This window comes from Protopterus annectens, chromosome 10.part0 (genome assembly GCF_019279795.1).
Source record: "Protopterus annectens isolate FY-2018-M chromosome 10.part0, PAN1.0, whole genome shotgun sequence".
Lineage (NCBI taxonomy): Eukaryota > Metazoa > Chordata > Ceratodontiformes > Protopteridae > Protopterus > Protopterus annectens.
Genome location: NC_056744.1, coordinates 1,067,423,392 through 1,067,451,232, shown reverse-complemented (window position 1 = coordinate 1,067,451,232; position 27,841 = coordinate 1,067,423,392). Strand labels below are relative to the sequence as shown.

At 40.1% G+C, this 27,841-nt stretch overlaps 1 protein-coding gene and 1 non-coding gene across 2 annotated transcripts in view; one reads left to right on the top strand and one right to left on the bottom strand.

Moving 5' to 3' along the window:
* Positions 1–27,841, top strand: part of CTH (cystathionine gamma-lyase) — an 814,142-nt gene that overhangs the window by 713,817 nt on the left and 72,484 nt on the right. Inside the window, exon 11 of the mRNA XM_044085811.1 lies at positions 14,488–14,626. Within this exon, the coding sequence (XP_043941746.1) occupies positions 14,488–14,626 (139 nt within the window). The remainder of the gene's footprint in view (positions 1–14,487; positions 14,627–27,841) is intronic.
* Positions 4,689–4,760, bottom strand: TRNAE-UUC. Its single transcript has one exon. It is a non-coding gene; the product is annotated as a tRNA-Glu (tRNA).

The window sequence follows — 27,841 nt, the reverse complement described above, 5'->3', positions numbered from 1 at the left end:
GCACAAGTATAAGTCTTGTACAGTCTGTCAGTCCTTTGTCCTTAAGACCTTATGAATGTGAGTTTCGCTTCCATTCCTACTTGGATACCCAGCTCCATAAGCACTTTGCACAAGCAAAAATGGAGGATTTCTCCACCCCTGACATCTCGCCCATCCAAAAGAAAAAGTTTGAAGTCAGACTCAGATGTACTTGCAGAGGTCTCTGAAAGTGTGTTATGCCTGACACTTTCTCAGATACTTGCTACCATGACCCGCCGGAGGCTGATATGCAGTCTGAGGTTAACACTTCAGTTTTGACTGAAGCTACCAATGATTGTGAGAAGGGGGAACCACCTTTGTTTATTATCAAAGATCCTAAAGGTGTACTACAGATTCCCATTATAGAGGTAGTACCACAGTCACTTATTAAGGTACAGCAGGGGTCAGAGCTGCCTTGAATGTTAAAAGAGGAAGTTGCACCTAGAAAAAAGGAAACAAAAGACCAAAAATGTCTTCTCTCCTCAGACATCCAAGGAAAAGGAGTGGATGGAGTTTTCACAGGGCCTGTTTAAGGCCTTTATGATAATCGGGCCACAGTCATTTGCGAGGCCCACTACTGGTACTACTACTATTACTACTACTACTACTAGTACTACTACAGCTAGTACTGCTACTACTACTGCTGTTACTACTCCTAGTACAACTCCTTCATGTACCCAGTCTTCAAAAGAGACATTTAGAATCATTTTTTGAGGATGAATTTGACCCTGAGTACTCCTTAACCTACTCCTCCCAGACTGACCAGTCCAAGTGGCTTCTGAGAATGAAGACTCAGTTTCCTCTGACTTCCTTGTTGAAGAAGCTTAATTTGAGGAAACTGTTAGTGTGATGCAACATTTTGATTGGGAATCAAAGCAGATTTCTGAAGTACAAAAAAAAGATACTATAACATTTGGGAAGTAGGCACTTCTGTCCCAGCTCCTGTACCTCCTATTTTTTAGGCCTTCCTTAGTCTTTGTATCCACTTACACTCTCAGCCACCAGCCCCTAACAGGCCTGATAGGTTTTACAAAGTGGGTCTATATTACAACCACAAAAAGTCAGTTTAGTGAACGGCATTTTACATCGAAAATGCCGTTCAACAAACTGTTATAGTGAGATCGTGGTACAGTGAAGATCGGAAAATTTGCCCTTTCCTCACTGTAGTGCAATCTCAGAGTTGCTATATATAATTAACAGGGGGGGGGGGTGCAGCCCCCCCACAAGAGCGAGTTCAAACGGCATTTTTGATGTAAAAGCCATTCGCTGAACTGACTTTTCATGGTTGTAATATAGACCCTTTACAAAGAACCTGAATACTTGACTTTTTTTGTACAAAAACACAGTGGCAGACCCTTCTTTGTTTCCTTACTTACAGACAAACACTCTTAAGTTACTACCTGCTGCTAATGGTGTGCCCTCTGATGAGGACAACAGAGCTATGGACAGATTGGGGAAGAAAGTTTATACAAGTAACCATTTGAAATGTTAGGACCCACTAAAGCGAGTCCCAAACAACAGAGACTGAATGGCCAACAAAATGGACTTGCAAGTCTGAGATGCCACTTTTCAGAATATTCCCTTTTCTCTGAGGTTTGGTGATCTCAGAGTTGGTGTATTCATATTAAGTTCAGAGGGTGTTGGGGGCTTGCTCCACACATGGGTGCAGGGGGACAAAAAGAAGTTTAAAGGAGAAGAGCAGTTCTCAAAATTTGCTCTTCTCCTGTGTTTTCTCTCTCTCTTGTTTTGGCATGTCATCACTTGGCATTTCAAGTGCCGACATTTTGATAAGGAGCCCTTATACGTCTTCCACTCTTGCCTGTAGCACTTTGAATTATTAGACTCAATTGCTGTCCATTTTGGGAAATTCAAATAAAACCTTGTCCTGTATTGAACTAGCCAGTAAGCAGCAGGCCATGTCTTTGGTAGCTCAGGCCTCCCATGTGGCTAGACTCAGCACAAAATGCAGCTATGATGCTGTAGAAGCTTCCTCCTGAGCTGCTGCTACAAGTTCTGTTATAAGGAGGTATGCATGGTTACACTGTCAGCCTGTGCCAAAGGATAGTAAGGCAACACATCTAGACTCTCCCCTGAACAGGGACCCTTTGTTTGGTCTACATGCTGCCAGTTTATTTAAAAACTTATAAGAACAAGGTAAAGTAATGAAGGATTGTAGACTAATTTTTATTACTTGTGTACCTATATACCAAAAAACTATCCAGTAAAATCCACTCCCTTTGCTTGCAATGTCACTAAACCTCCTCATAAGGCAAAGAAAATTCATAGGAAGAGATTTAAAGACAAACCAGACAGGGACCCTGGATATGGATGGTCTTCCTACCCTGACAGCCCCCCCCCCCCATTGGTCCATGCTTTTACCTATCCCAGAGGTTCACTTATTCTCCAAACAAATGGCTCCTCATTACTAAAGACAAATGGGTCCTCTCTATTATTGAGATGAGATAACAGAATGACTTGGAAGGAAGTCCCGCCATTCAGTGGGATCACCTATGTGTTATGAATCAACACATTTTGTTTGCATTCACCAGATTATGGCTCTTCTGTGTTGAATTTAGTGCAAATAATGATAGGTCTTATTCTAATGTGGGTGTTATCATTTGCAGTGCCAGAGATCTCCAAGATTCCTGTGGGAGAAGGTGACGGTATTTATATTCTGACTGAGTACAAGTTTTATGATGCATTGCACATGTGCTATAAAGGTTGGATGCTGTCTGGAAGTTATCCCTAAGTACCTTTGTTCTGTAATTCTAGGTCATGCTGTACCTACATGGTCAGTGATGTTTAATGTAGAGTTGTATTTCAGTTTTTGATAAGTGCCCAAAATAACAATATTGCTTATTTGTAGTTTAATGCAGACTTAATGTTAGTGAGCCATTTCCATAATAAGTTGAAGTCTAGTTGTAGCTTTTCCAGTAATTTGTAAGATGCTCTATCAGAGTGTAGTATGATTATATGCTTTGTGTAGTGGGTACACTTAATTTGACTCACCCATTGACTTACAACCATTAATGAGTTTGGAGAAAAGAATAGGTCCTTAGATTTAGCCCTGTGGTAATCCTGTTTAAAAGTGTGTGTAGTTATGGCGAAAATTCTATTGGATAGGTATGCAGTGAACCACTGTAGGGCACTTTTACAAGGGTCATAACTAGAAGGGTGTGGTTGAGTGGCTAGTGTACATGTTTCAAGTCGTTTTAGTTGTTTATCTGTTTCCTCAGATGCCATTGGTTACAGTGAATAATGTTGTCTGTGTACTATATTTGTTGCATAATCAATACTACTGCCCATTTGATAAAAGTTGACTATGTTCTGTTAATTGCACAGCAGTTTTTCCATGACTTTAGCGAGTGTTGAGATTGCTTTGCAGACAGAAGGTGACTTGGAGATTTTAACTTTGAGGACTGGTACTATAGTATAGTATTTTTTGAACTAAGGTATTATACCTATGTTAAGTATAAGATTGGTAGTGTGTTGCAGTGGCTTGCAAAGTTAATTTACTGACATTTGGAGAAACTTTGCATGTAGTGTTGTGTGTTTTACTGACTTATGTCTGTATTTTTCAAGCTGTTTTCATACTTGTTTAGATGAAACTGCTTAACAGTCGAATGGTGGGAGTAAGCAAATAGAAAATATAGTTTCAGATTTTGTGGCATTAATTGTTTAAGGGTTATGTGCATTATGAGGAGGGGAAGCACTGCATACAAGGGATTTTGTTATTAAGTAAATCTAGACTAAGGCTAGCCTGGTATTTGAAGTAGAATGTAGGCCATTTGTCATTGATTTAAGTGTGTTGTAGTGCAGGCCCATTGTCTGAGGTTGTGGTATGTTAGTCTACTTATACTGAACAGGTCAGCTTTCCAGTGTTTCCAGGTATCATCCCATTGTATCTTTATGTCTGGGGTCATCCTTGGGCATGTTGTCCTTATTACTTCAATTTTCTTTCAAGAGAGATCCAGTTTTGTTTGGATTTCAGAATATTTAGAAGCTGACTGAATTCTTTTATTGGCACATTGTTACTGAGAATTATATAGCAGTTAATTGATTCAGGTTCAGAGTTTAGTGCGTGTTGTGATTGGTCATTGAAAGATCTGGAAATTGTGTTATGGTTTTGGGTGACTTGAATGACCTGAAGGACATATTGGGGTTGCGGACACTGAGTGTGCTATGCATTATTGTAGTGTTTAGACATTTGTTGGGGAAGTTTATTTCATCCAATAGTGCAGGTAATAGTTTGTGGGTTTGTTCTGCAGGGTTCTGTGACTTATTTAGTAAGGTTGTGTTTTTGAAGGATCTGCTGTAGGCGTGTTTTCTGTGCTCCTAAGCAATTTAGATTGGGTGGGTCTCTGAATAATTGGTTTAGATTTAGTTGGTGTATTGGAGAAAGAGTTCAGGTAATGGTAATACAGCTGTAGTGAGACTGGAGGAGGAAGGTAAATAACACCAGTGCTCATCTTTAGTGCATTTTAAGTTATCTGGACAGCTAGCCAGGTTGGGTCAGTATCATAGGTTCATAGTTTAGTACTAAGCTAACTGCCCTTGTGAGCCATTTTAAGCCTAGCCAATTATCCCTTGTGAGACTCAAACCCTGCACCTTGTGTTTGTAAGGCAAACACCTTAACCATTAAGCCATCCTCCCAACCCCAAAATTAATGTTCCCATACCGGGAGTCGAACCCGGGCCGCCTGGGTGAAAACCAGGAATCCTAACCACTAGACCATATGGGATAAAGAATGATGGCTTTCAATACCTTTTCAGTTATGCTGGTCTGTAAATAAGTTCATAGATTAGTACTAAGTTAACTGCCCTTACGAGCCATTTTAAGCCTAGCCAATTATCCCTTGTGAGACTCAAACCCTGCACCTTGTGCTTGCAAGGCAAACACCTTAATCATTGGAAAGGTTTGCTTGCAGCAAATAGTCTTATTTTTTTTGTTCTTCTTGACAGTTACTATCGCCACCCCCTGTTCTGTGTCCTAGTCTATTGCAAAAAGAGGTGTAGTTTCTACATAAACTTGAGACATGATGCTTTTCCTTTAGCCAGGTATCATTAATGGCTGTTACAGTTGGGCAGTGTTGTATCCAAGTTTCCAGGAGAGACAGTTTATTGTTAATGCTACACAAGTTTGCTTAGGCTATACTGAAGCTGTGATGTTTTAAGTGTGGTGGGATATTATACCTAAATTTGGTTTGTTGTTGTTGGACCCATGCTTAGTTCACTGTTGCCTTAGAGCATCATATAGTCCTGTTAAGAATGAGAAAGAGAGAGCATAGTTTAGAAGGATTTTGTATATATTTATAGAGAGATTTTTTTATGCACATCTGTTTTAGTAGTGAGTACAGCATAGGCTGTGTATTTTGACTGTCATTCCAGCAGTGTTGCATAAACTTGGTGTTTTATGAGTTTATTAGCAGCAGTTTCTATATAACTATTGCTGGGTGTGGTAGTGATCTTGTCAGAAGTTATGTTGTAAAAAGGAATACAAGTGAAAGTGTCTGCTACACTATTGATTTTATGTATGTAAAGGCATATGAGGATAGGGACTGTTGTATTGGCTGCTAGCTGAGGTAGTGAGGTTTGCTTTAGGGGGAAGTATGTGAAATCTGTTGTCAGAGAGTATAAAGAGGATATGTAGTTCTGTTTTGATTGTATGTAGATGGGAATACAGGATATGATTTTGGATGGATTTGTAATTAGCGATTTGCTAGTTACATGCAAGAATATGGCAGTTGTGAAAATATGCTTGCAGAGACATCCTTGCAGAAACCTTTTTATAATGCGGTGGGTGTGTTTGATGCTGCTGCTTCAGAAAATTAGGTATCAAATCCTTATAAAGTGTTGGAATGCCATCAGAGTGTTTATGGTACAACATGTAAGTTACCAAAACTACACTACGGCAGCCATACTTTTAGAATTCCTTATAGACTCAGCATGACTTAACAGCTTCCAGTGAGTACAGTTTGCACAGTGCAAACCAATAGTAATTGTGTGCCTTATGCACATGCATGTGTGTGTTTATATGTGAGTGTGTATGTGTTTGTGTGCATCCATGTTTGGATGAAAGTACGTGTGTGTGTATACGTGCGCACGCAAGCTCTAAAGCTCTAGTCTCCACAAGGCAGCTAAATTACTGAATTACTATTATCTCCATAGCCATTGCAGAATTAGAACTAGTTGGAGTTGTCGCAAGTTGTTTTTACTAGTTTGCACACTTGATTTTGGGATTTGCATACATGTGTTTTGCGATGGCAACCTTTGACATGAGCCATTTGGCATCCTGAATGGATACTATTAAAGGATGTGATATAAAACTGAGACTTCTCTTTTCTTATTCAGTCAAAGGAGAGAACACTTGTTTTTTATTCCATTGTAAACAATGTAAAAAAAACAGCTGTTTAATAAGCAAACACATCCTTATGCTCTTCAGAATAGTGGTGATATTTTACTTATTATTCAAAGAGTTCATAGTTATGAAGCATGCATCACATGCTAGCCCATGTTTGTGCGGGTTTGCACTTGTTTAAGCCCCACGGATCCTGTTTTGGCATCTTGCAGGACTACAAGAGCAACAGAAAGGAGAAAGAGACTTTAAGTGCCTCCATTCTGATTTTTTCTGATTATACTGCTTTCTGCACTTAATTTTTCATTTTTTTTCATTTAACTGCATTTATTTTAACTGTATTTGCTTTAATATTGCTACATACTCAAGTGTGCTACCTTGCACTGCATTTAAAATATTTTACCTGTGTCAGAAAGTCTGCTGTTCAATTTTTTCCCTTAGATCTTGCTAGAGCTTTTCTCTCTTGCACTTTAATTATCTTATTTACCTAGAACTTCATCAGGCTTTTTGTAGCAGTTATTGCAGCACACAAGTGCTATCAGCACTAGACTTCCTAACTGCTCCAGTACGTAGTAATGATGACCATCCCTCCTGGCATGTCTAAAGATCAGGTTCCTGTGCTTTCTCCTATTAACCTAGTGAGCTTGGGCATTCTGAGGCAGTGTAGCAACTGCCTCATGTAAACAGACAACCCTCTCCTCTTACCTCCCAACACTCAGACTTGTGGGAGATGTGCTTATATCTCCAAACTGGAAGCCATGCACTCTCCAGCCAAGACCAGAATAGCTGGACAGGAGGAGAAGGTCAACACCTGCACCACACCACATGGAACACATAGCCCTCCAGAACACCCACCATCACAGCCCTCACATAAAAATGCAAAACACACACCCACCTTCATGGGGGCTGTCAATAGAAATCTACCCAAACAGCAGAGACCTCCAAGACAGAAATGCACTTGAACACCACAACAAAGCACAAACTACAAGACACATAGCTCACCTACACAGTTTACCCCTCAACCTAAGCCCCTAAGGCAAAACAGCTTGCCCAATATAGTAATCATAGGTGACTCGATAGTGAGAGACACTGCTGTCCCACTCACTAGGTTGAATATGGAGACACATAACACAAGCACTCAGGTCACTCCACAACAAGAGTCAACAAGTATGAGTTTGTCATTGTCCCTGTGGCTGTGAATGACCTGAAATACACCTCCCTGGACTACATGAAAAGAGACATGGTGAGCTTTTGGATTATGTGGCCCAGGCAGGTGTGACCATAGCCCTGAGCAGCATCCTACCGTCACCCAACAGCAAATGATTGACTTCAACAATTGGCTAAGTTTCTGATGTCATTCTAAGGGGATCCAGTATCCATCTGCTTGGGATGATATGATTGACCTAAAGGAATGTATAGGTGTGATGCATGCAGATATCGTATTTATATTGAAACAGGTAAAAGCCGCGGTGGTACAGCGGTTGTGTTGTTGCCTCACAGCAAGAGGTTCTCCTGTTCGATTCCCAGCTAGTGTGCGGGGAATGCCTTCTGTGTGGAGTCTGCATGTCCTCCCCGCGGTCGTGTGGCCTCCGAAAGACATGCGTGAATGGGCGTGCCTTCTCTGAAGGTTGGGCGTCGGGCTGGCAATTTGGCACCATAAAAATCTACTGCCAGTCATTAGTGGACCGGAGATCCGCTGTGGCGACCCCTTACCGGGAAAAGCCGAAAAGACAACAACAACATTGAAACAGGTAAAAAATTTCAAGTAAGGAACTACAATTTTTATACTAATAACAAGTTCAGTTGTTATTCCAGGTCAGTGGTATACCTTGCACAGTGCAATGCCTGTCCGGCTTTCTACATCGGTAAGACCGATCGTAGATTGCGTGACAGGATTTACGATCATATCTATGCTATTAGTAAATAAAAAATGGATAATGCTCAAGCTAGGCACTGTAAAGATAACCACGGCCATGGTTTTAAATTTAGAGTCATAACACAGATAGCTGCACATGAGAATGTGAGGTATTTAGATAGTAACATTGTTAAGTTACACCTCGAAGAACATGAATTGAAATGGCAGTTGTTACTAAACTCCTGTGCCCCCCCTCCCAGGTATTAATGAAATTTATTCTTTGGCGAGTATATCAAAATTAAAAAGCTTGCTTAGGTAAAAATGTTTTAGGTAATTTCCTAGGTATTTTTGCATGCTATTTGGTTGGATGGTTGGTTATTTATTTTATTTTATTTTATTTTATTGACAAAGTATTAATATGAAGTAATGAAGTCATGAATTAACAATTTTTTATATTATGCTTTTACATACCTTGTTTTGTATAGATTATGTTCTCATAATACTGCATAGTAATTAGGTTAGGGATGGGTGTTAGTTTTATTACATATGCACATATGTTGATATTTATTCTTAGCAAAAGTAATAATTTCTATTGTGTCATGATGTTTGTAAAGTTTTGAAGTTTTTAGGTTCATTTTGGTCTTGTTAGCAAAACAATGCAACTGTGAAGTGTAATTTTAAATGAGTGCTGTGATCCACTTGCAGGCAATTAATCAATTAACTCTTCATGATAGAGTGGATTTTTGCTGGGTTGACTGTTTTTGTTCTTGTTCTTGCTCTACATCTGAAGAAGTTTGGATATTTCCCAAACGAAAGGAGCTTAATTTTATTTTGCTTTGGTATTAAAGTGAATAAGAACAGCTTTTTGCATTTATTTCTTCATCGAGCTAAGTGACGTGTTGGTGCTTGTTCACAGTGTGTTCTTTTCACCATTAAAAAGTCTGTTGGTTTCCAGAAATGTGAAGTCTGCATCCACAAAAACCTACCACATGACAAATGTTGAAAGTGTATGATGTGTGAAGGTGCTGTTTATAAGTAAATACTTGGCCATTTGCCTTAGCAGGCCATTTTAAGTCTAGACAATTTCTCTTCAAAGGTGAGAATCAAACGTTGTACCCTGTTTCTGTGAGGTAAACCCCTCCTTTCCTCAAAGTTTCTCGCAGGGAGGACAAACCATACTGGCTTCACTGGTTATTGAGAACCTCTTTCCTTAAACCTTCTAGTATAGGTTCCTCAAGAAAACAGATTCTTTCCTCTGCTTCAGAGCTGGACCTTCTCAGGTGATCCCTGCTTTTGTCAGGCCCTTTCTTTCTGTTTTATCCCTCAGATCGATTTCTTTGGATATAGTTTCTGAATATGTTGATGACTGCACTACAGGCTCAGCTGGATTTATATCTCATCCCCCTTTTGTTCAAGGTTGACAGGCGTAGTATTGTCTTCCCTTCAGTTCTCGATTCCTCATTGGCTCCTTGGGAGCGTTTTGTTTCCCTGCTCATGTCATTATACTTTGTTGATGTCTTCCATGCTGAATGCTTCTTCAGACCCTGACAGTAGGGCCAGAGGCTTTGGCTTAAGTTACTGACTTTTGTCATGTTTCAAAGCTGGAGTTTTTGGCATTTGAACTCTTGAGCCTAATACCACTGATATCAGTATTGGAATCAAACAGTCACTCAACACTGATACTTAGAGCCAGTGCTTTTCTGCACTGGTCTCAGCTGGGTTTCAGGTACCTTAATACCACTGTTCTGGTACTAAGGCCAGTCTGAGGCTCAGTTTCACAACCTCTTCTGCATATGCAGCCCTCTGTGCCAGTACACAACTGGCTTTGGCCCTCACTCATTTTTTGAAGTGTGTCTGAGCCTCCCATGGCTTCATAAGACAATAATAGAAGGCCTAAAGGCTTCTGACACAAAAGTAGGAGGATGTTTGAGCCAGAATGTTCCTTGCCTCTTTGTCTGGAATAGGTCCTCATGAAGAGAGCATAGAAAGAGATTGTGTATGAGGAAATGCACAGACTCCATGCAAGACTCTCCCAAACCACACACTGATGAAGATGAGGCTGATTCCTTAGCTTTACCCTCTGATGAACCCAACTTCAAGGAAATCTTGCAAATAATGCAAACTGAATGAGATTAGCCAGTTACATCTGCCTTGTCTTCAGATTAGGATCCACAGGAGGCATTCAAGTCACTTCTCTCACCTTTCTGGATGGTATCCACTATGGATGAGATCGTGGCTGTTCACACACGAAGCACAGAAAGAACCTGCTATTCTGGTAAATGCGCTGGATAATATTCCCCAGACCCCAAGGACACCTGCTGGATGCAGAATTCCACAGTGGATTCAGTCATCACTGCAGCAGCCTTAAAATTGTCCATTTCCCACAGACCTCTGTGGTCACTCTTCCAAAGAAGAAGTCAAGGGCTGTGGACAGTTATTGGAAGTGGGTCTATGTTCCTTATCTTTGCAGTGAGGTTATTTAGCTACTATTCATACATGTTGTAATTCCTGTATACAATTCTGGACATGTTTCAGATGCTAGAAAGGGTGTCAGGTGTAGAGTTTAATAAGACTTTATACTCTGGCATCTGTGTTGTCCACAGTGAGTAACCTCACCATGCACCGTGATCACAATGGTGCAGGAGGGATAGCAAACACCAGAATTACTGTATGCCATCATACCAGACTTTGCTTCTCCAACTTTGCAGAGAATTCCAGGACAGCTTTACTTGATGCCTCTTTCAGTAGTCCTGACCTATTCAGACCGCTAGTTAAGGCAAAGCTGGAAGAAATTGAAAAAAGGGGCAAAGCTTCATAGTTGTTAACACCACATTTATGGCTTTGCATTACCCCTACTCAGAGACACAGACATGTCTGTATGAGGTGTGCGTTAGGTGCAGCCAAAGCAACAAAACCCAACAGCCTGGTGGGAAATCAGTGGTGGATTTTGAGACAGCTGGCAATCTTTATAGTAAGAACTAGTTTGCTAAGGCCTTGCCGCACCAATTTGGATGTAGCTGAGGAGTCATCTGTCCATCTACCAGTGGTGGGGGGCTATCCTGTGATAGATGTATGTTGGGAATAATATCCAGATGTTATATTATACCCTTCCTTTTTCCACCTCTGCTGTGATTACTTTCCTTTCCAGAAGCACCACCCTGTCTAAAGAGGGAAGTGCTGAGTAAGATCTTGAAACTGCTTTGTAAAACGGACATCTGGGAGGTCCCACTAAACCAGAGAGGGTCTGGTATTAATACAGATTCTTTTTGGTGCAAAAAAAAAAAAAACTCATAGACTTGCGCAGAGTCCAGCAATTTATAACAAAACACATATTCTGGATGGTCATGATGTGGTAATTTCCTTCTTAATTGTCAGGAGATTAGATGTGCTGTTTGGACATGTAAAACACATTTACAAGTAAAGATTCTCAAGGAGGTTCCTGTACTTCTATATAGTAACTAGACATTGCCAGGTCTGGGCTCTTTCCTTTGAATTCTCCTTTGGTCCCACATATTCATGAAATGCATGGCTTCTGTCGCAGTGAACCAGAGTCTGCAAAGAGTCCAACTTGAACATCTGGTACCTGCTGTTCCAACCTTTGAGAAGTTGACTGCTACGTGGGACTCTTCTGCAATGATTCCAGTTGTTGGGGAACGCAGAAACACTTGTCCACGTATGTCAGATGTAGCCCACACAGACAATAATTTTCATAGTTTTTTTTTTTTTTTTTTTTTTTTTTTACTTGTCACTTCTTTGCAGGGGCAGTCTTGCCTGAGACAGAGTTCTTCCTGTTATTCAGATAGTATAAACTATTTCTAATTCCAAAAAGGTATTTGTAGCCACATGTCTTAGAGCATCAGTGCTCACAGCAGCAATGATTCTTCTGATGTTGTTTGCAAGGTTCCACAATGGAGTCCTTCTAAGGACTGTGTAAGCAAAGTGGAGTCAGTGCTTGGGCATGTCAGATTACATCAGAATTTCTGAGGCATGTCAGAGATGCTTGGCATCATGGCTTATTGACTCCAGCTCTCTTGTGGACAGCCCTTTCCATATTCCCAGACTCAAGTTGACCACCACGAATTCCACTCCTAGGTATATGGTTACAGAATGAGGTCAACCTACACATCAGTGTACCGGAAATGAGAGCATTTATTCTCACCCTGAAGACCTTTCAAGATTCCCTTTTTCGAGGGGTGACTGTCATACATTGTGGCAACATGTCTATGCATGTGGTACATCAACAAACAAGGGAGGACTCCTGTAACAAAGAGAAATGAAGTTGCAGGAATGTGCCATGTCTTCAGATTGCTTTCTTTTTGTTTATACCCATCGAGAAGCTACCTTTGGTCTTGGCTAGTACTTACTGATGCAACCCAAGTGGTCAGTAGCTGGATGGTAGTGAAGACTTGGTATTAATGGGTCAAATCTTGCTGTGGCCTGTTTCTTTCCAGACAGTAATAAGTGCAGTAACTACATTTCCCCTGATCCCACCTCTTAGAAAGTGGTGAAGGGAGGTTTCAGTGCAACAGTGGAATATCCAAGCCTGTTGGTATGCCTTTACACCTTTCCCCCCTCATTTTCAAATTTATTTGAAGACTCAAAGTGAGCAAAGCCAAGGTTTTTTCATAGCCTTATTTTGGCCTGGGTCATAGTCAAGGCTTCATTCCTGTATGTCATGGGGACAGGCCTATAGTGTCTTTTTTTTTTTTATCTAGCAAAGTGTCATAATGTTCACAGCTGTGACCATTCTAACAACTTTAATAAGAAAACTTTACTGAGGTGAGGAAGTCCTTGGGCCTTATTGGGAACACAGTAAACTCAGTCTTAATCCAGAGAATCATACGTCTCAACCTGTTAGCTCAAGGAGTCTGGACAAAGTTAAAAATAAAGTCTGGACAAAGTTAAAAATAATGAAAAACAAAGACCCAAAAGTATGGACAAATTTTAAAAATTGCTCTTACAAACTTAGAAAGTTGATAGAGTAACAGGTTTTGTGTTCGCATGCATTTTCTGAAGGATATGAAGTCTGAAACTGAAGTATCTTTCATTATTGCTAGAAAACTACAAATTTTATGAGGAACAGTCTATAAGGAAACTGACATTATGTGAAAATCTGGACAGTTGAGAGGTACACACAGAATGCCTGGCTCTGCTTCAGCAGAGTAAAACACTTCCTAAAACTACAGTCACCGCAGAAAGAGTCTTTCGGTAACCATAAAACCATACAAAATTAAGATACCTAGAAAACTGGTCTTAGGACAGTATACTGCTGCCAATGTAGGGCAGACAACTGAGGCCTAAGTCACTTGACCAAAAATTCCACCCAGGTCTTCCTTCTTAGTGACCTTGGACTTTGTAATTGATCTCTCTTGGGCCAAGAAGTTTTACTGTCTTCTGATAATGCTCCAGCACAGGAAGTGGTTGCAGAAAAGACTTCAACAAATCATAATTATTATTATTATTATTATTACTTCTGCATTGGCCACACATAGCTGCTGTTTCCTAGACATTTGCAATGGGCATTCAGCAGGATGTAGGAGAACTTTGTGAGTAGACCTACGTGCCCCTTTGATCAAAGATTTGCCAGCCCCCCCCCCCAAAAAAAAAGACGGGTACCAATTTAAACATGCACATTTTTCCAGCAAAAAAGACATAGTTTTTTTCTCATGGTACCAGGGGATGGAGTGTGGCATCCCGCAGTAAGAAAATCATCCTTTTATTTAAACATGTATTGTTATAATGGATACTTTCACAAAATGATCCTGCCACACCTCAAATCCCATTTCTTCTATGGAGGTGAATAACAGGGAAGGCTGCAAAAAGGGTTCTTTTGATGATTAAAGTTCCTACTATGTCAGTTCTAGAAATGCAGACATCTGACTTTATTTCTTGTAAGAAGTAAGACTAAGCACAGCCATGAATCTACAGGGGTATTCTGTAGGATGGGGAAGGCCTCTAAAGCAACATTAGTAACTTATACTGCTTTAGACTGAAGAAGAATTGCAACTCAAAAAAAGGACATGCATACCTATACACATCAGCAAGCCTGGTTTCTTAGCTCCAGCAGGGGGAGGGAGTTGGAGTGAATAGTGTAGCAATGATGCGTATGTTCAAACATCTACAGATATGGTGAGTACTGTCACACAGCTGTCCATTATTTGTATTGGAACTGCAATGCTATGAGAACAGTTTTTATGTCTGAAATAAAAAAATGCCCAAATGAGAAGCATTATTGAACAGAATGTTTTGCTTTGTACAGCTCCATCATGACTCATGCAGCAGTCGCTAAAGAAGAGCGGGAAGCCCTTGGAATAAGCGATACTCTGATCCGTTTGTCTGTTGGACTAGAAGATGTAGAAGATATCATTGAGGATCTGGACCAAGCACTAAAAGCAGCAGTAAGAACATTTTCAGGAATTCTACCCTATTTACAAACGTTAACAATTTTTTGACAACCTGATAGATTAGTTGTACAACACTAAGGGAGACTTCTGAAGAATGGCGTTGGTAAAACTGTAGATGCAGGTAGAGAATGCACTAACATTCTGTTGTATTTTTACCGCAGATGCTTCTGGAAAGCTATTTAAATGTATTTTTGTGATTATATTTCCTACCTCTCCGGGTAAAGCGCATAGCTGTAGGGATAATGATTTGACACTGCCCATTCATTGTGGCGACACTGCCCATTCATTGTGGCGACACTGCCCATTCATTGTGGCAAAGCATTAGACAATTGTAATTCTGTACAGGTCTGTGCAGCAGCTGTACATATAATAGTGTTTGTACTGGAAGATGCACATCAACATGAATATACATACATACATTCAAATATTTCAAGCAATAATGTCCATCTATCCTGCCAATGTACCAAATGTTAAAGTAAGTGCCCATGTTCTTAAATAGCTTAACTAATGCTTGCTTTAATGTAATTTGGTAGTCTATTGTATGTACTTTGCTGTTCTGTCAGAAAACCAATTAGTACACCTATCATTCCTGCATAAATCTTCTATATAGGTTATCTGATGATTCTCTACTACGTTTTGATAACCTCTAACATTGCTAGAGGTAGTTGTCTCTAAATGCTCTATATTCCTGAATAAATTTTCCTCTTTAATGTTTATGCGAGACACTGTTCAAGTTCAGATGGTTTAGTCTTTCATAATAACTTAAATTTTCACATCAGTGGATGCCCATGGTATATTTCCACTGTTCTCTTTCCAAAATTACTCATGCTTTTATAAGGTTTCCATATTGTTATTCCATACTCAAGTTTGGGTCTTGTGTAATCAATAGACATTGATTTCATCATTTCTGATTTCCTAGACTTTATAAATCTCTAAATACAACCTACAATTCTGTAACTATTATAAAATAATTCATTGATATGATTAGAGAAACTTAAAGTCTGATCTACCCATATATCCAGGTCTTTAAATGAATCTACAGTTTCATAGATGCATACTAGGCTAATGGCCCTGGAGTTTTTACAAGCCTAGCCCATAGGATTTACCCTGGCATCATGCCACCCAACCTTAGTTCCCTTATCAAGTAGGGTCACTGGAGTGATCCCCGGGATGAATTTTCTACTCCCCATCCACTCATCAAGATTTCTCTTGAAGAGAGCCAGTGAGGCGTGCCGCTTGACATGTATGGGAAGTCTGTTCCATAGCATGGGCAGTCTCTGGGTTATGAACCTGTCCCTCCAGCTTATTCTGTTGATTGCGGTAATGAGGTTGAGGTCTCTGGAGCGTGTAGTGTGGAGGGATTGAGATTTCTTTAGATGTAGCATTTCTAACAGGGCTGGGTCAGACATGGCTTTGTAAGTCAAGCTGAGATCACTGCCTGTAAGTAGGTGATAAGAGACAGAGAATAGTTGGTGTTTTGTGAGTCTGTCCATATAGTATAAGTGTTTAAGACCTAAGATCCTCTTTGTGAGGTATTTTTGCGGTCTCTCCAGTTGTTGTAGGTATCTAGTGAGGTACATGCCAAATGGGACATTATACTCTATGATTGGTCTAATGAGGGAAGAGTAGAGAGAAATGATGACTTCTTTTTTCCTGGATGCAAAACCCTTAGTAATGAGATGTGCCACATAGAAGGACTTTCTGACCACAGTGGCAATGTGGTAATCGAGAGGTTGCTGTCAACCTGTGTTCCCAGATCTCTTATGACACCTTGTGTGTTCAGTGGACTAATATCGATGTAGTAATTCATGGGAACCGGGTTTCAATCACTATGTTCTGTGTTAAATATTAATCTTTCAATCTGATAAGTCTACCAAATTTCTTCTGCTTAGTTGTTGATTGTAGTTATCAGAATATTACTCTGCTATGCCAAAGTGGTCAATTTAGTCAAGTTCCTTTGCAGACGTGCCCTATCTGTAACATGGATAATCACTTTTCCCGTTTTCAAGTAGTCTGCATACAGACTGTAGAACACAACACAATTGTAGAGCACCTCAGGTGAAAAGATAGATCTGAAATGTGCAACCTAAACAAGTATGGGCCTAGGACAGAGCCCTGTGGGACACCCTAACTGTAACCTAGAATTTCAGCTGTCCAGTTGCTGTATGATACTTGCCATATCCTGTTTGTAAGTCATGCAGCTACCCATCTTATCAAGATTACATCAGCACCTAGTTTTTTCTAGTTTACTGATAATTGATCAGTGTTCTGTGTATGACCCTATCAAATGCTGAAGATAAATCTATGTAAATTACATCACAACACAAGTTTTCATTTGTAGCAGTTGTTATATTGTTATAGAGCGTACACTGTACTCATACCCAACTGCATGTAAGCTGGACAGACTGTTGTTGGGCTGTTCTGTGCAACTTGTTTACTTCCTGAAAGTACTGCATTGTGACACATACTGGAGCCTTGAAGCAAAGATAACTGTGAATGTGAAATGTGTGTCTTGTTTTAGTTTACTCCATCCCCATTTCTATTTCTTCTTTATGCTTATTTTGTGAAATAACCAAGCAAAAATACACAGCCTCTCCCCACTGGTAGTCCAGAACCAAAAAGCAAGAAATAATACTGGCACAATGATGTCCACGTTACGGTTTATTGAAATTCCATTAAGAGTATTCACCCATCTAGGACTTCATTGGAACTAACTAACCACTGAAGCCATGGGCATTAAATACTTTAAAAAATAGATCATGTGATCTGATCACGTGATGTGGTATAAATGCCACTTATTTACTACAAAATTGCTATAAAACTATTCATATATTCATACAGATCTGTAAAAGTACATTTGGAAAAAACTATTTTTGTCACCTCAAATCAAACGTCATAGCTTTGCTGTCCATAAACGCAATAAGCTAGTAAAACAAACTGTCCTTTTAAGAACAGGTGCCTGTGTAGAATTTAAGTTGCCACACCAGCTCTCGGTGTTCCAGTTTAGATTACCAGTCATCTCCTGTACTATATTGATTGGCAGTTTTTCCAGTAATTTTATTGACATGTCTACCTATTATTGTTTACTTACTCAGTGTTAATCCTAATCTTCCTCTTAATATCACCTTGGTGTTCAGCTGAAATAGCATTTAGTTTTCTCAGTCTTTCCAACATAGAATGCCTCACACAAAAGCTAAATAAACAATCCCTTTCACATCACAATCTAAATGTCCCTGACAGGGAATAGTTTTAGGGTAATCTTTCACAGTAATGTAACTAGAGTGACCCCATTTAAACATTCTTGATTAAATGTTAAATCCCATTTTTTTTTCTAATATTATCCTCCTTTCATCTGTGGTGTACTATAACTCCATGGATTTCATTTTGTTTGCTTGACTCGAACTACATCTGTTATCCCTTTGTGTCAACATCTGTCCATTCAGTAAAGGAGTTATTCCTGGGTATTACACCCTCTTCACAGACAGGTGACCTGACACAGCTGGTTCAACAATTAACACAACAGATTCATTTATTTCAGGTTTATGAGTGGAATATCTAAAATATCGTCCATAAACAACAAGGTAGTTCATTGTACACTGGAGACAAATGTCAGACTAGATAAGAACAACAGGGATAATGGAGTAAATACTGAAGTACCTTGCCTTGGCAATTGATTTAAATCACATTCTGCCTTTAGGTTATTCACAAGATATTGGGTATACTGGAGCAGCAGTTAAATGTTTTTGAGAACAAATTAAAAATAATTAATCTTCTTCTTCTTCTTTCGGCTTTTCCCATTTACGGGTCACCACAGCAGATCACCTGTCCACTCATGATTGGCAGTGGAGTTTTACGGTGTTGAGTTGCCAGCCAGACACCCAACCTTCCACAGAAGGCACACACACTCATGCACTCACACCTAGGGCCAATTTAGAGTGTCCAATCCCCCAACAGCATGTTTTTGGGATGTGGGAGGAAACAGGAGCACCCAGAGGACCACAGGGAGGAGATGCAGACTCCACATAGAAGGCACCCCTGCCGAGGATCAAACCAGAGAACCTCTTGTTGTGAGGCGGCAATACTAATCACTGCACCACTGCGGCCACCCAAATTAAAAATAATTAATAAAAAATAATAATAAAAAAGAATCTTAAAAATTGTCTTTGTAATTCATTTTTCTGTTTATGTTTATGTACTCTGTATACATGTGTACTATTGTTTGTATTCTATACTGTTTATTGTATTATATTTATAATTAATGTAAGCTTTGTTACTGCCTCCGCTGAAAACAGGCTTATGGCCCAGTCAGACATAACCCATTTAAAAATGTAATTAATTAATTAATTAACTAAATACAAAGTTTTTGCAAACTGAAAACATGTACTTTCAGAAATGTATCTGGGTCAGGTGAGTATCAAAGGGATTGCGAATATGAAAATGTGTGAATGGTATAATTCAATTATACATTATAATTTTGTGATAAAACTGTAGATAAGTTGTACAAGGAAACTGCTACTCTAACTATTTTTATCACTGACAGTTTATTATTGAATAATATCTATGACAAGTACACTGGTATTTTTTTTTATATAAAATTGAAAGAAATTTTTGTTTGGTTAAAGAAAGTAAACAAAAGAAGCTAACCCAATGCAAGCAGGAATATGATTCCAAATTGGCTTATCCAGCACCAGTACTTAAGAACAATAAGGCACATAATGAAACCTCAAGTAGTGCAAATAATGTCTTACCCATTTTAGACAATTTTTTTTGAGTATACCCCTTTAAGAAGATTCAAATGGCTAGCAAATCAGACACACAAACAACCAAACACCAATGGACTACTCTGATGAGAGCTAATGGGATTCTGGAAGGTGAAGAAGGAAGTAATATTAATTGTGGACAAACACAAATTATTTTCATGAGTTCACCACAGAAGCTTTTTCAGCAAGGGTCTATATTATGTCCGCGAAGAGGCGTTCCATCGAACGCCTTTTCATCGACCCTTAAAATGAGAACTCTCATAACAGTGAATGGCCACATCAGCGATTTCTTTCCCTGGGAAACAAATCGCTTGGCCATCCTTGCCAGTTTGCCATTTTCCCCACTGTAGTGTGATCTCGGAGTTGGTATATTTAGTTGGGGGGGTGTGAGGGGCACAGTCCCCCACGTTGGGGGGGTGTGAGGTTCTCCCCCCACTTTGTAATGTTTGTTGTGATGTTTTCTTCTTTTTAGGGCAAGTGATTTCTTTCCCAGGGAAAGAAATTGCTGATGTAGACTTTCGCTGTTATGAGAGTTAGTGTTTTAAGGGTCGATGAAAAGGTGTTCGATGGAACGCCTCTTCGAGGATATAATTTAGACCCTTCAGCAACACTATCATGAACATTTAGTTTGATTAAAGGCTTCATTTCTTTAGAATGGTGTAGCTTCATTTCAGCAGATTGATTTAGATGGAAAAAACAACAAAAACCACAGCAGAAACACAGCGAGTGGATAAAACAAGCCAAGACTTTAATAAAAAATGAGTGCTTTCGCAAAACCACTTTTGCTTCTTCAGATCATACTCTACAACTAAAACACCATGAAGTAAATACAAAGATACTATTCCCTTAGGCCACCCCGACCACTAGACACACAGACAGTTGTTATGGTTGCTAAGTAACTAATTACTTGATACTAGTACAATTCAAAGACTCATAATTAAGTCATTAGCAGTCTGTCTACTTTAAGAACTATTTTTACAAACATTCCTCTTTATATCACAAAAAAACATACAATAAAATTCTACAACATTATTTAAAACTTATTTCTTCAGCCTTCTGGATTTTAAGGCTGGTTGTATAGAAACGTAATCATTCAACCCATAATCGTGATGAAATCTCAGTCTAAATATCCATCTCAGCTCTGCCTGTTCTGTAGCATTAGTCAAGTCCCCTCTCCTAACACTAGGGAGTATAACTTCTAACACTGAGAACATAAACATATGTTTCTCTCCTTTCTCAATCATGTGTTTAGCAGTGGCACTGTAGGTTAAACCCTCATGTGCTCAGTACAGATGGTCTCTCATTCTCTCCCTTAAATGCCTATTTGTTTTACCCATGTAAAACTGATTACAGACTGTGCATAGGGCAACATGCACTAAGTTCTTTGTATTACAGTCAGCCTTTGCCCTAACTTTATATGTCCTGCCAGTGTGCGGATGTACAAATGTTGCTGACTCATTGATTAAATGACAAAAAGAGCAAACTTCACATTTCCTCGTGCCAACCTCCCATTTTATCTAATGTCTCTCCACCATTCCTAGGATAACAGTTTACATTTCAAAGACTGTTTATTCTTAAAACCAAAAAGTGGACTAGGCCCCACTAACTTGGCTAGAGCTGGTTCCACTTGTAACACATGCCACTGTTTCCGTATTATATTCCTAATACCCTTATCAGTAGAATAGGTAAGTGAAAACGGTATCCCTTTACTTAGGCTATCCTTCTTAAGGTTACATGTATGGGGTAGTTAAAAATAAGGTTTTCCCAGGCTATTTCTGCCCCTTTTAACTTCATCATGTACTAATGTGATGTCCATTTCCTTATAGCCTCTTATTAAAAACTCCTCCTTAACAACGTCTAACCTCTCTTCTAGTTCACGAGTAGTGAGCCTGCTGTTCCTTAATGTTTGTCCCTTCATAATATTTTTAAAGACATGCTTAGGATGCATGCTTTCATAATGTAAATAAGTTGGGAGGTAGCATTCCTATCAATATAATAGAGTATACAAGATTCAGACATCCAAAAAATCAATTCTGCAATCTGAAATAGTGTATGTAAATTCTAAAAAGCTACAACTTGTATTTAAATAATTCACAAAGGTACTTAGTTCTGTCTTTGTTCCCTGCCAAAGCAGGAAAAGGTCGTCAACAAATCTACAATAAAAGGAAACAAGTTCCCTTCTAGGCTGTGAACCTAATAGGTGTTTCTCCTTCCAACAGGTCATGACCAAATTGGCATAGCTATTGGCACATGATGTGCCCATAGCTATGCCAGAGATTTGCCTATAATAAATATTATCAAACACATTATACTCCGGCACTAGTTCCAAAAAATAGCAGATGAAGTCTATCTGTTTAGTTGCTAATACACTTTTATCAAGCAAGACACTTCTAACCGTTTGAATCCCTTCTAAATGGGGTATTGCTATAAACAGCGATTTCACATCTAAAGTCACGATAAAGTGAGGCTTTACTGATGTTTCACCTTGTATTGCAACAATTGCAAAAAATGTTTAGTATCTCTAAGTACTGTCACATTTATCAAGAATAGGTCTGAGTTGTTTTTCTACATATATAGGCAAGGGTTCCGTTAACCATCCCCCTTCCGCCACAAGGGGTCTGAAGGGTTGTGTCAGCAGATTTTTATGTACTCTAGGCATCCCATTTAGGCTGGGTATCAAGGGATTTTCAACCACAAAGTACTAAAAAGTTCCTTTTACATAAGGCACATATTTAAACATTCTGTTAATGCCCTCAACATCTCTTCCTGCAGGCAGTGTATATCAAATAAACTCACAGGACTATATGTTTTTTTCATCTAGTATCATAGCATATATGGTGTCAAAATAATAAGCTTTATCCATAATAACCACTGAGCCACCCTTGTCTGCTGGTCTGATCATTTTATTAGGTTTTCATTGTAAAGACGACAGTGCCTGTCATTCATCAAAAGTTAAATTATTATAACTCTGCTTCCCATTTCCCAATAGCTTATGTAGCTCATCTTCACATAACCTAGTAAATACATTTAGGACAGGGTGACTCTATGGTATTTACTGGCTAGGTTTCTTAAACCGTAAAATTATTCATTTCATTATTACTGTCACCAAACATTAGTTTTAATGCAACATTCCTCGTAAACATTCGCAAATCTAATATAACTTCAGAGACATCAGCTTGTTGAGCTGGTATGAATGAAAGTCCTCTATTTAAAGCACTAACCTCCACTTCAGTTAACTGTCTGGAGGAAATATTCCATACTAGGTTTGTACAACCTGAGTCCACATTGTCTTGAATGTCAGCATGTTTCCTTCCTGGAGTGGCTGTTTCAGTTTCATTCTGCCCCATGGCTCTTGTATTTCGGTAGAACTCTTTCGTCTCTTGTGAAAGGGGAGTTGAAAAAAATGGCTGTTGAACATTCAAAGGAATAGTCTTCCTTTGTACCACAGGCTCAGGCTGTTGCTCATTACCTGTAGAAATAACCCTACCTGTGGTACTTAATCCATGTTCATCAAGTGGAGTACTGTAGACAGATGCATTTCCCTGTAGTGCAAGCGATCCCTCCCTGAGATCAGAAGTAGCTGTTAAAGTTGGTGTCCATCCCTCCCTATTCACACTGGGAGGTGCCAAAGCTGTTCCACAGGCATTAAGCTGGCTAGTTGCCTGCATAGCTAACTCACTACTTCCATTAGAGTCATGCTGTTGTAGAGACATAAGTAGTATGAATATTTTTGAATAAGGTCTTAACATTTATAATTGCAGTTAAATAGTTGTCAAATATTTGCATTTTCCGCTATTTAAGTGTGGTTTTACTTTTGTTGCTTCTAGAAGGGCAGATATTTTAGATGTTTTGAATTAAATGTGTACACTAGGAAATTTAATTTGATGCAGCAAAGAGTTTTAAAGCTTATGTGAAAGTGATATACAAAAATGATTTATCAACAACTCAAATACTGTTATATTCTTTATCAAATGATAAAAAGGTAAGTATAAGGAAACCAGACAAGGGGGAGAAGTAGTTTTGATGGACATGGTTGATTACATCAGTCAGATTTTTAATTTATTAATGGATGGAGATGCTGTGGCCTGGTGAAAACTTTAGGTTAACCTATCATCCAGAAAAATTGATTTTATATTGCATAACTTACTGAAGGGGTTATCAGTAGAAGTGAGTATGTGCTTTCAACCATAAAATATATCCTGGCTATTTTTAGGATTCCTAGTGTCAACAAAAACTTAGTTTCAGCCTGTGGTGATTGGGTGGAACCATTGCTGATGCACCTTCTTCAAAAATTAAAAATCTTTTTTTGATGAAGTATGCATACTGAAGGATTCGTGGCGTTTTTCAGTTAATTGTATAATACATTTATGCAGAAGATCCTTTTGGTTACCTTGATTATTGCTTATTTATTTACAGCTATATACTACACCTGACAGGCCTCGAGTGGTTTTTAGATTCACTTTCAAAGCACCCACCCTTGTCAAATAAGATGTTAGTCTTGTATGACTTTATAGAGGTCATACTTAAGAATAGCTTTTTTTTTTTTATGTGGAGTTCTACCAGTAAACCTCCAGTGTGGTGACTGGTGCTATACTAATGTAATTCTGTGGTGCTGGAAGGAAAGATTTACTTTTAGTTCATATGTATATCTTTTTTACATTTTTATGGCTGGTTTTTGTATGCTTTTATCTGGTTAGGAAATTTGAATAAAATAAAATTTGTTACTTTTTTAATCAGTTCTATTACTTTTATTTTTTTTTTTTAACTTGGCTGATGCAACAGTTAAGGATAAATCTTATTCATGTTTTCAGTCTTTTATTTTTAGAAATATTACTTTTAGCAATTGTTCACTCTGTGATACTTGCAATCCACATTTCCAGAAAAATTTAATTAAGGGCCAAACAGTCCACATTTTCAACCGCAGATCAAGAAAATTTTAAGAAGGAGATTAACTATTTAATTTCCATATTAATAGAAATAAGGTATCCAGAGCTTTATTAGATGAAATTGCTGATGAAATATATCAAGTTAGGAAAGCTGAATGTCAGCCAATTTTGTTGAAGAAAGACGCTCCATTTTTTTAAGGAATAGACCTGTGTTAATACAAGGGGATGACAGATATAGTTCAAGTCAAGCAAACAGAATCAAGTCCATGTTGTTAAAGTACCCCACAGATACTATGAATATGAAATCAGATCTGATGTTATCAAAGTCATCGTTGGGTCTAGGAGCTGATATCGGATCCGAGCCGGCAACATACTACAGACAGATCTGAGGCTCTAGCTCCTCCCTCTCCCATGATGCCCTTCTGCCCTGTGACCCCCATATCGCATTTGCCATGTATCCTGTGCAGACACATTTCCATTGGCTGTGGCTAGTTAAGTGCTTCTTTTTATTTCTTACTTCGAGTAGTTTTCTAGTGTGGTTCTTAGTGTAGTTGGTGTTTCTTGTGGTTTACTGCCTCCCTTCCCTAAGCTAAGTTTTTTTGTGTACATTTCTGTCTGGTTTTTGGTGTCCTTTTTCTAGAAGCCATTAGGGCTGTGTTGGTGTAGCTGGTGGTGTTTGTTGTAGTTTAGCTCATCTTAGTTAAGTTATGGCTAATAAAACAGCTGGTTTTAAGAAATGGTCCTCGTGCAGTCAGAAAATGCCTCATTCTGACACACACGCGGAGTGTATGTATTGCTTTGGGTGCTCCGCATCTGGAGGTTGAATGCGACCTTTATGCTACGTTTAACCCTAGGACTTTGGCAGAGTGCCTCAACAAACTTTTGCTAAAGGGTCTGGCCCGGGGGTATTTTTTGTTTCCCCTTTGCAGACTTTCTCTTCCGATCCGAAGAGGAAAACCCCTTCTCTCCAGTCAGCTCCCTCTAAGAAACCATGGCTGTCGGATCCTAAGTCCCCAGGTCTGACTCCAGCCTGGTCTGTCAGAGCCAAGAGCTGCAGAGCTGTCTGTCTGATCCAGGGCCTGTCTGGATCAGAGGCCTTTGGATCCAACCAAGATTAGGCCAGCCTCAGATCTGACCGGTTTGTCGGATCCTTATGCTGTGTTGGTTAGGCCTTTGGATCCGACAGGGTCGTCGGATCCAATTATAGTCTTGGAGGAGGTTGTTGTCCCTTCTACCTTCAAACAGAGAACTCAGACTGCTCCAAGACATCAGAGCTGTTCCCCACAACATCTCAGTAGGTCCGGGTGATCTCCCTCCAAGTCCATCCACTCCTCTTCCTCCTGTAGATCTTCAAGGGTTTCTTGCCCTCAGACATGGACAGGATGATGAGCTTTCTCAAGGCCCAAGTAGAGTTGGGGCTGCTACAGTCCCCAGCCCATTCTGCCAGGGGAGCCTTGCCCCTCCTGGTTTCTCATTCTCCTTATCCAACGCCGGTAGCTTTGGATTCTAGGGACCATGATGTCTGTGGTCAGATTCCAGAGTAGCTAAGTATCCCCCTTTCTCAACCCCGTCAAGGTCCCTAACTTATTCTGTTCCCCCACGGGGTGAGCCCTGTACCGTCTCCATGGGGGGAGGGATCTGGCACTGTCTTCTCGGTCCAGTCCCTCCCCCTTGGTGCTTTGCCTTTTGATAGCTCTGGACCTGTGTCATCCTGGGGCTGAATTGCTGTTTCCGGACTCATTCCTCCTCTCCGGGGGACCTCTCCCTCTGACGTGGCAGACAGACCCACGTCCAGCCCCTCAACTGGAAGCATGTGCTGGTAGAGAGGACCTTCTCTAGATCTGAAGTTTCCTTTGCCGCTCCTCCCTGTCCCTCTCTGCCTCTCTCTACTTTGGTTGGTGAGGCCACCCTTGCTGTCCAGGGTCAGCCCTGACGATTGAGCCTTCGGGGGGTTTCCTCCTCTCTGGGAATCCTTGTCTCTTCGGAGTCCTCCCCAGAGCCTCCTGTTGAAGAGGTTCATCATAAGAGAAAGTGCAAGAGGATGCACATGGACTCCCCCCATGGAGTCCCTCACTGAGGATAGGGACCTTGAGGAAGGAGTTGGTTCCCCCAGATCTCTGTCCATTGGCTCCTTTGGAGACATCCTTAAACTCTTGAAGCAAAAGGGAGGGTGGTCTCCCCAACCCCCATCTTTGGAGGAGTCCATATTTCTGAAGGCCTTCAAGATGGGCCCCATCTACGTCTTGGGTGTCCCCTCTTGCTGATGAGTTGGTAGACCTAATCACCAGCTGGACCTGGAAGGAACCAGATATGGTGGACCCTGTTCCTAAAAGGGCCGACAAGTTTCTTAGCCCTCCTACAAGACCGATCTTTCTGGAGCAAAGATGTGCCAGTCGATGCCACTAATAAGGAGCTAGCAGAGCTTCATGGTCCATCCCCTGAACAGTGTGTCCAAAGCAATTAGACCATTTTGGGAAACATATACGCCTCAGCTACCTTTGGACTGAGAATGACAAATTATTTGGCACATTTTATCTGCCTCCAAAGGGATTTGGTCCAAGAGCTTTCCACTTCCCTTACAGAATTGTTGCAGGTGAAGGACTTAAAGAATGTCTCCCCCAAGCGATCTACTCTGGCTTTTCTTGTGAATTCTTTGATGAGGTTAGTTTCCAGTGCTGTGGAAGCTACCTCATGCATTTGAGGCATCATGCCTGGTTACAGTTATGCAGGTTTGTGGAACCTTTCAAGGCATCCTTCTATGGTTCTACTCTTTTTGGACCTTCTATGAAGGACACATTGAATTTCAGTGAGCAGGAAGGGAAGACTCTGCAGTGAGGATTAAGCTTTCTGCTCCCCAGAGGTCCTTTTCTAAGACCCAAAGGGGAACTAGGAAGATATGGTTCTGTAAGGCATAGTCTCCCTTTCAGGACACTCCTGATGAATTCTCTTCCAGAGGCAAGGGGAGAGGTTTCACTGGATGACTAAGCCCTAGAGGTGGGGAAGGGGGTCCACAAAAATCAGGGCTCCAGGAAACCCTTCTCTGAGAAGCCCTATCAGCGCTCCTGAAGTGTTGCCCAACTGTTCTTCCCTGGAGGTAGTCAGGGGGGGGGGGTCACATTTTCCTACACCCACTAGCCTGGACAAACATCACTTCCTATCAGTGGATATTAAATATTGTTTCCAGGAGCTGTTTCATTCCTTTTTTGGAATGCCATCCAGTAAGAAATTGTGTCCCAGATTTCCACATAGCCAAAGGAAGTTGGCCTTCAAAGAAGTTCAACAACCTCTTCTAAAAAGTGCCAAAAAAGATGAGGGACCTATGTCCTATTCTGGATCTCTGTTACCTCAATCTTTCAGTGAAGAAATCAAAGTTCCGGATGGTCACTGCTCAGTCCATTCTGCCACTTTTACACAAGGATGATTGGATGTGCTCTGTACATCTCCAGGATGCCTGTAACACATCAAAATAAACAGGTGTTCCAGGAGAGATCTTTGCTTCTGGCTAGGAGCCAATCATTTCCAGTTCAGAGCCTTACCCTTTGGTCTCACCACAGCTCCTCAGG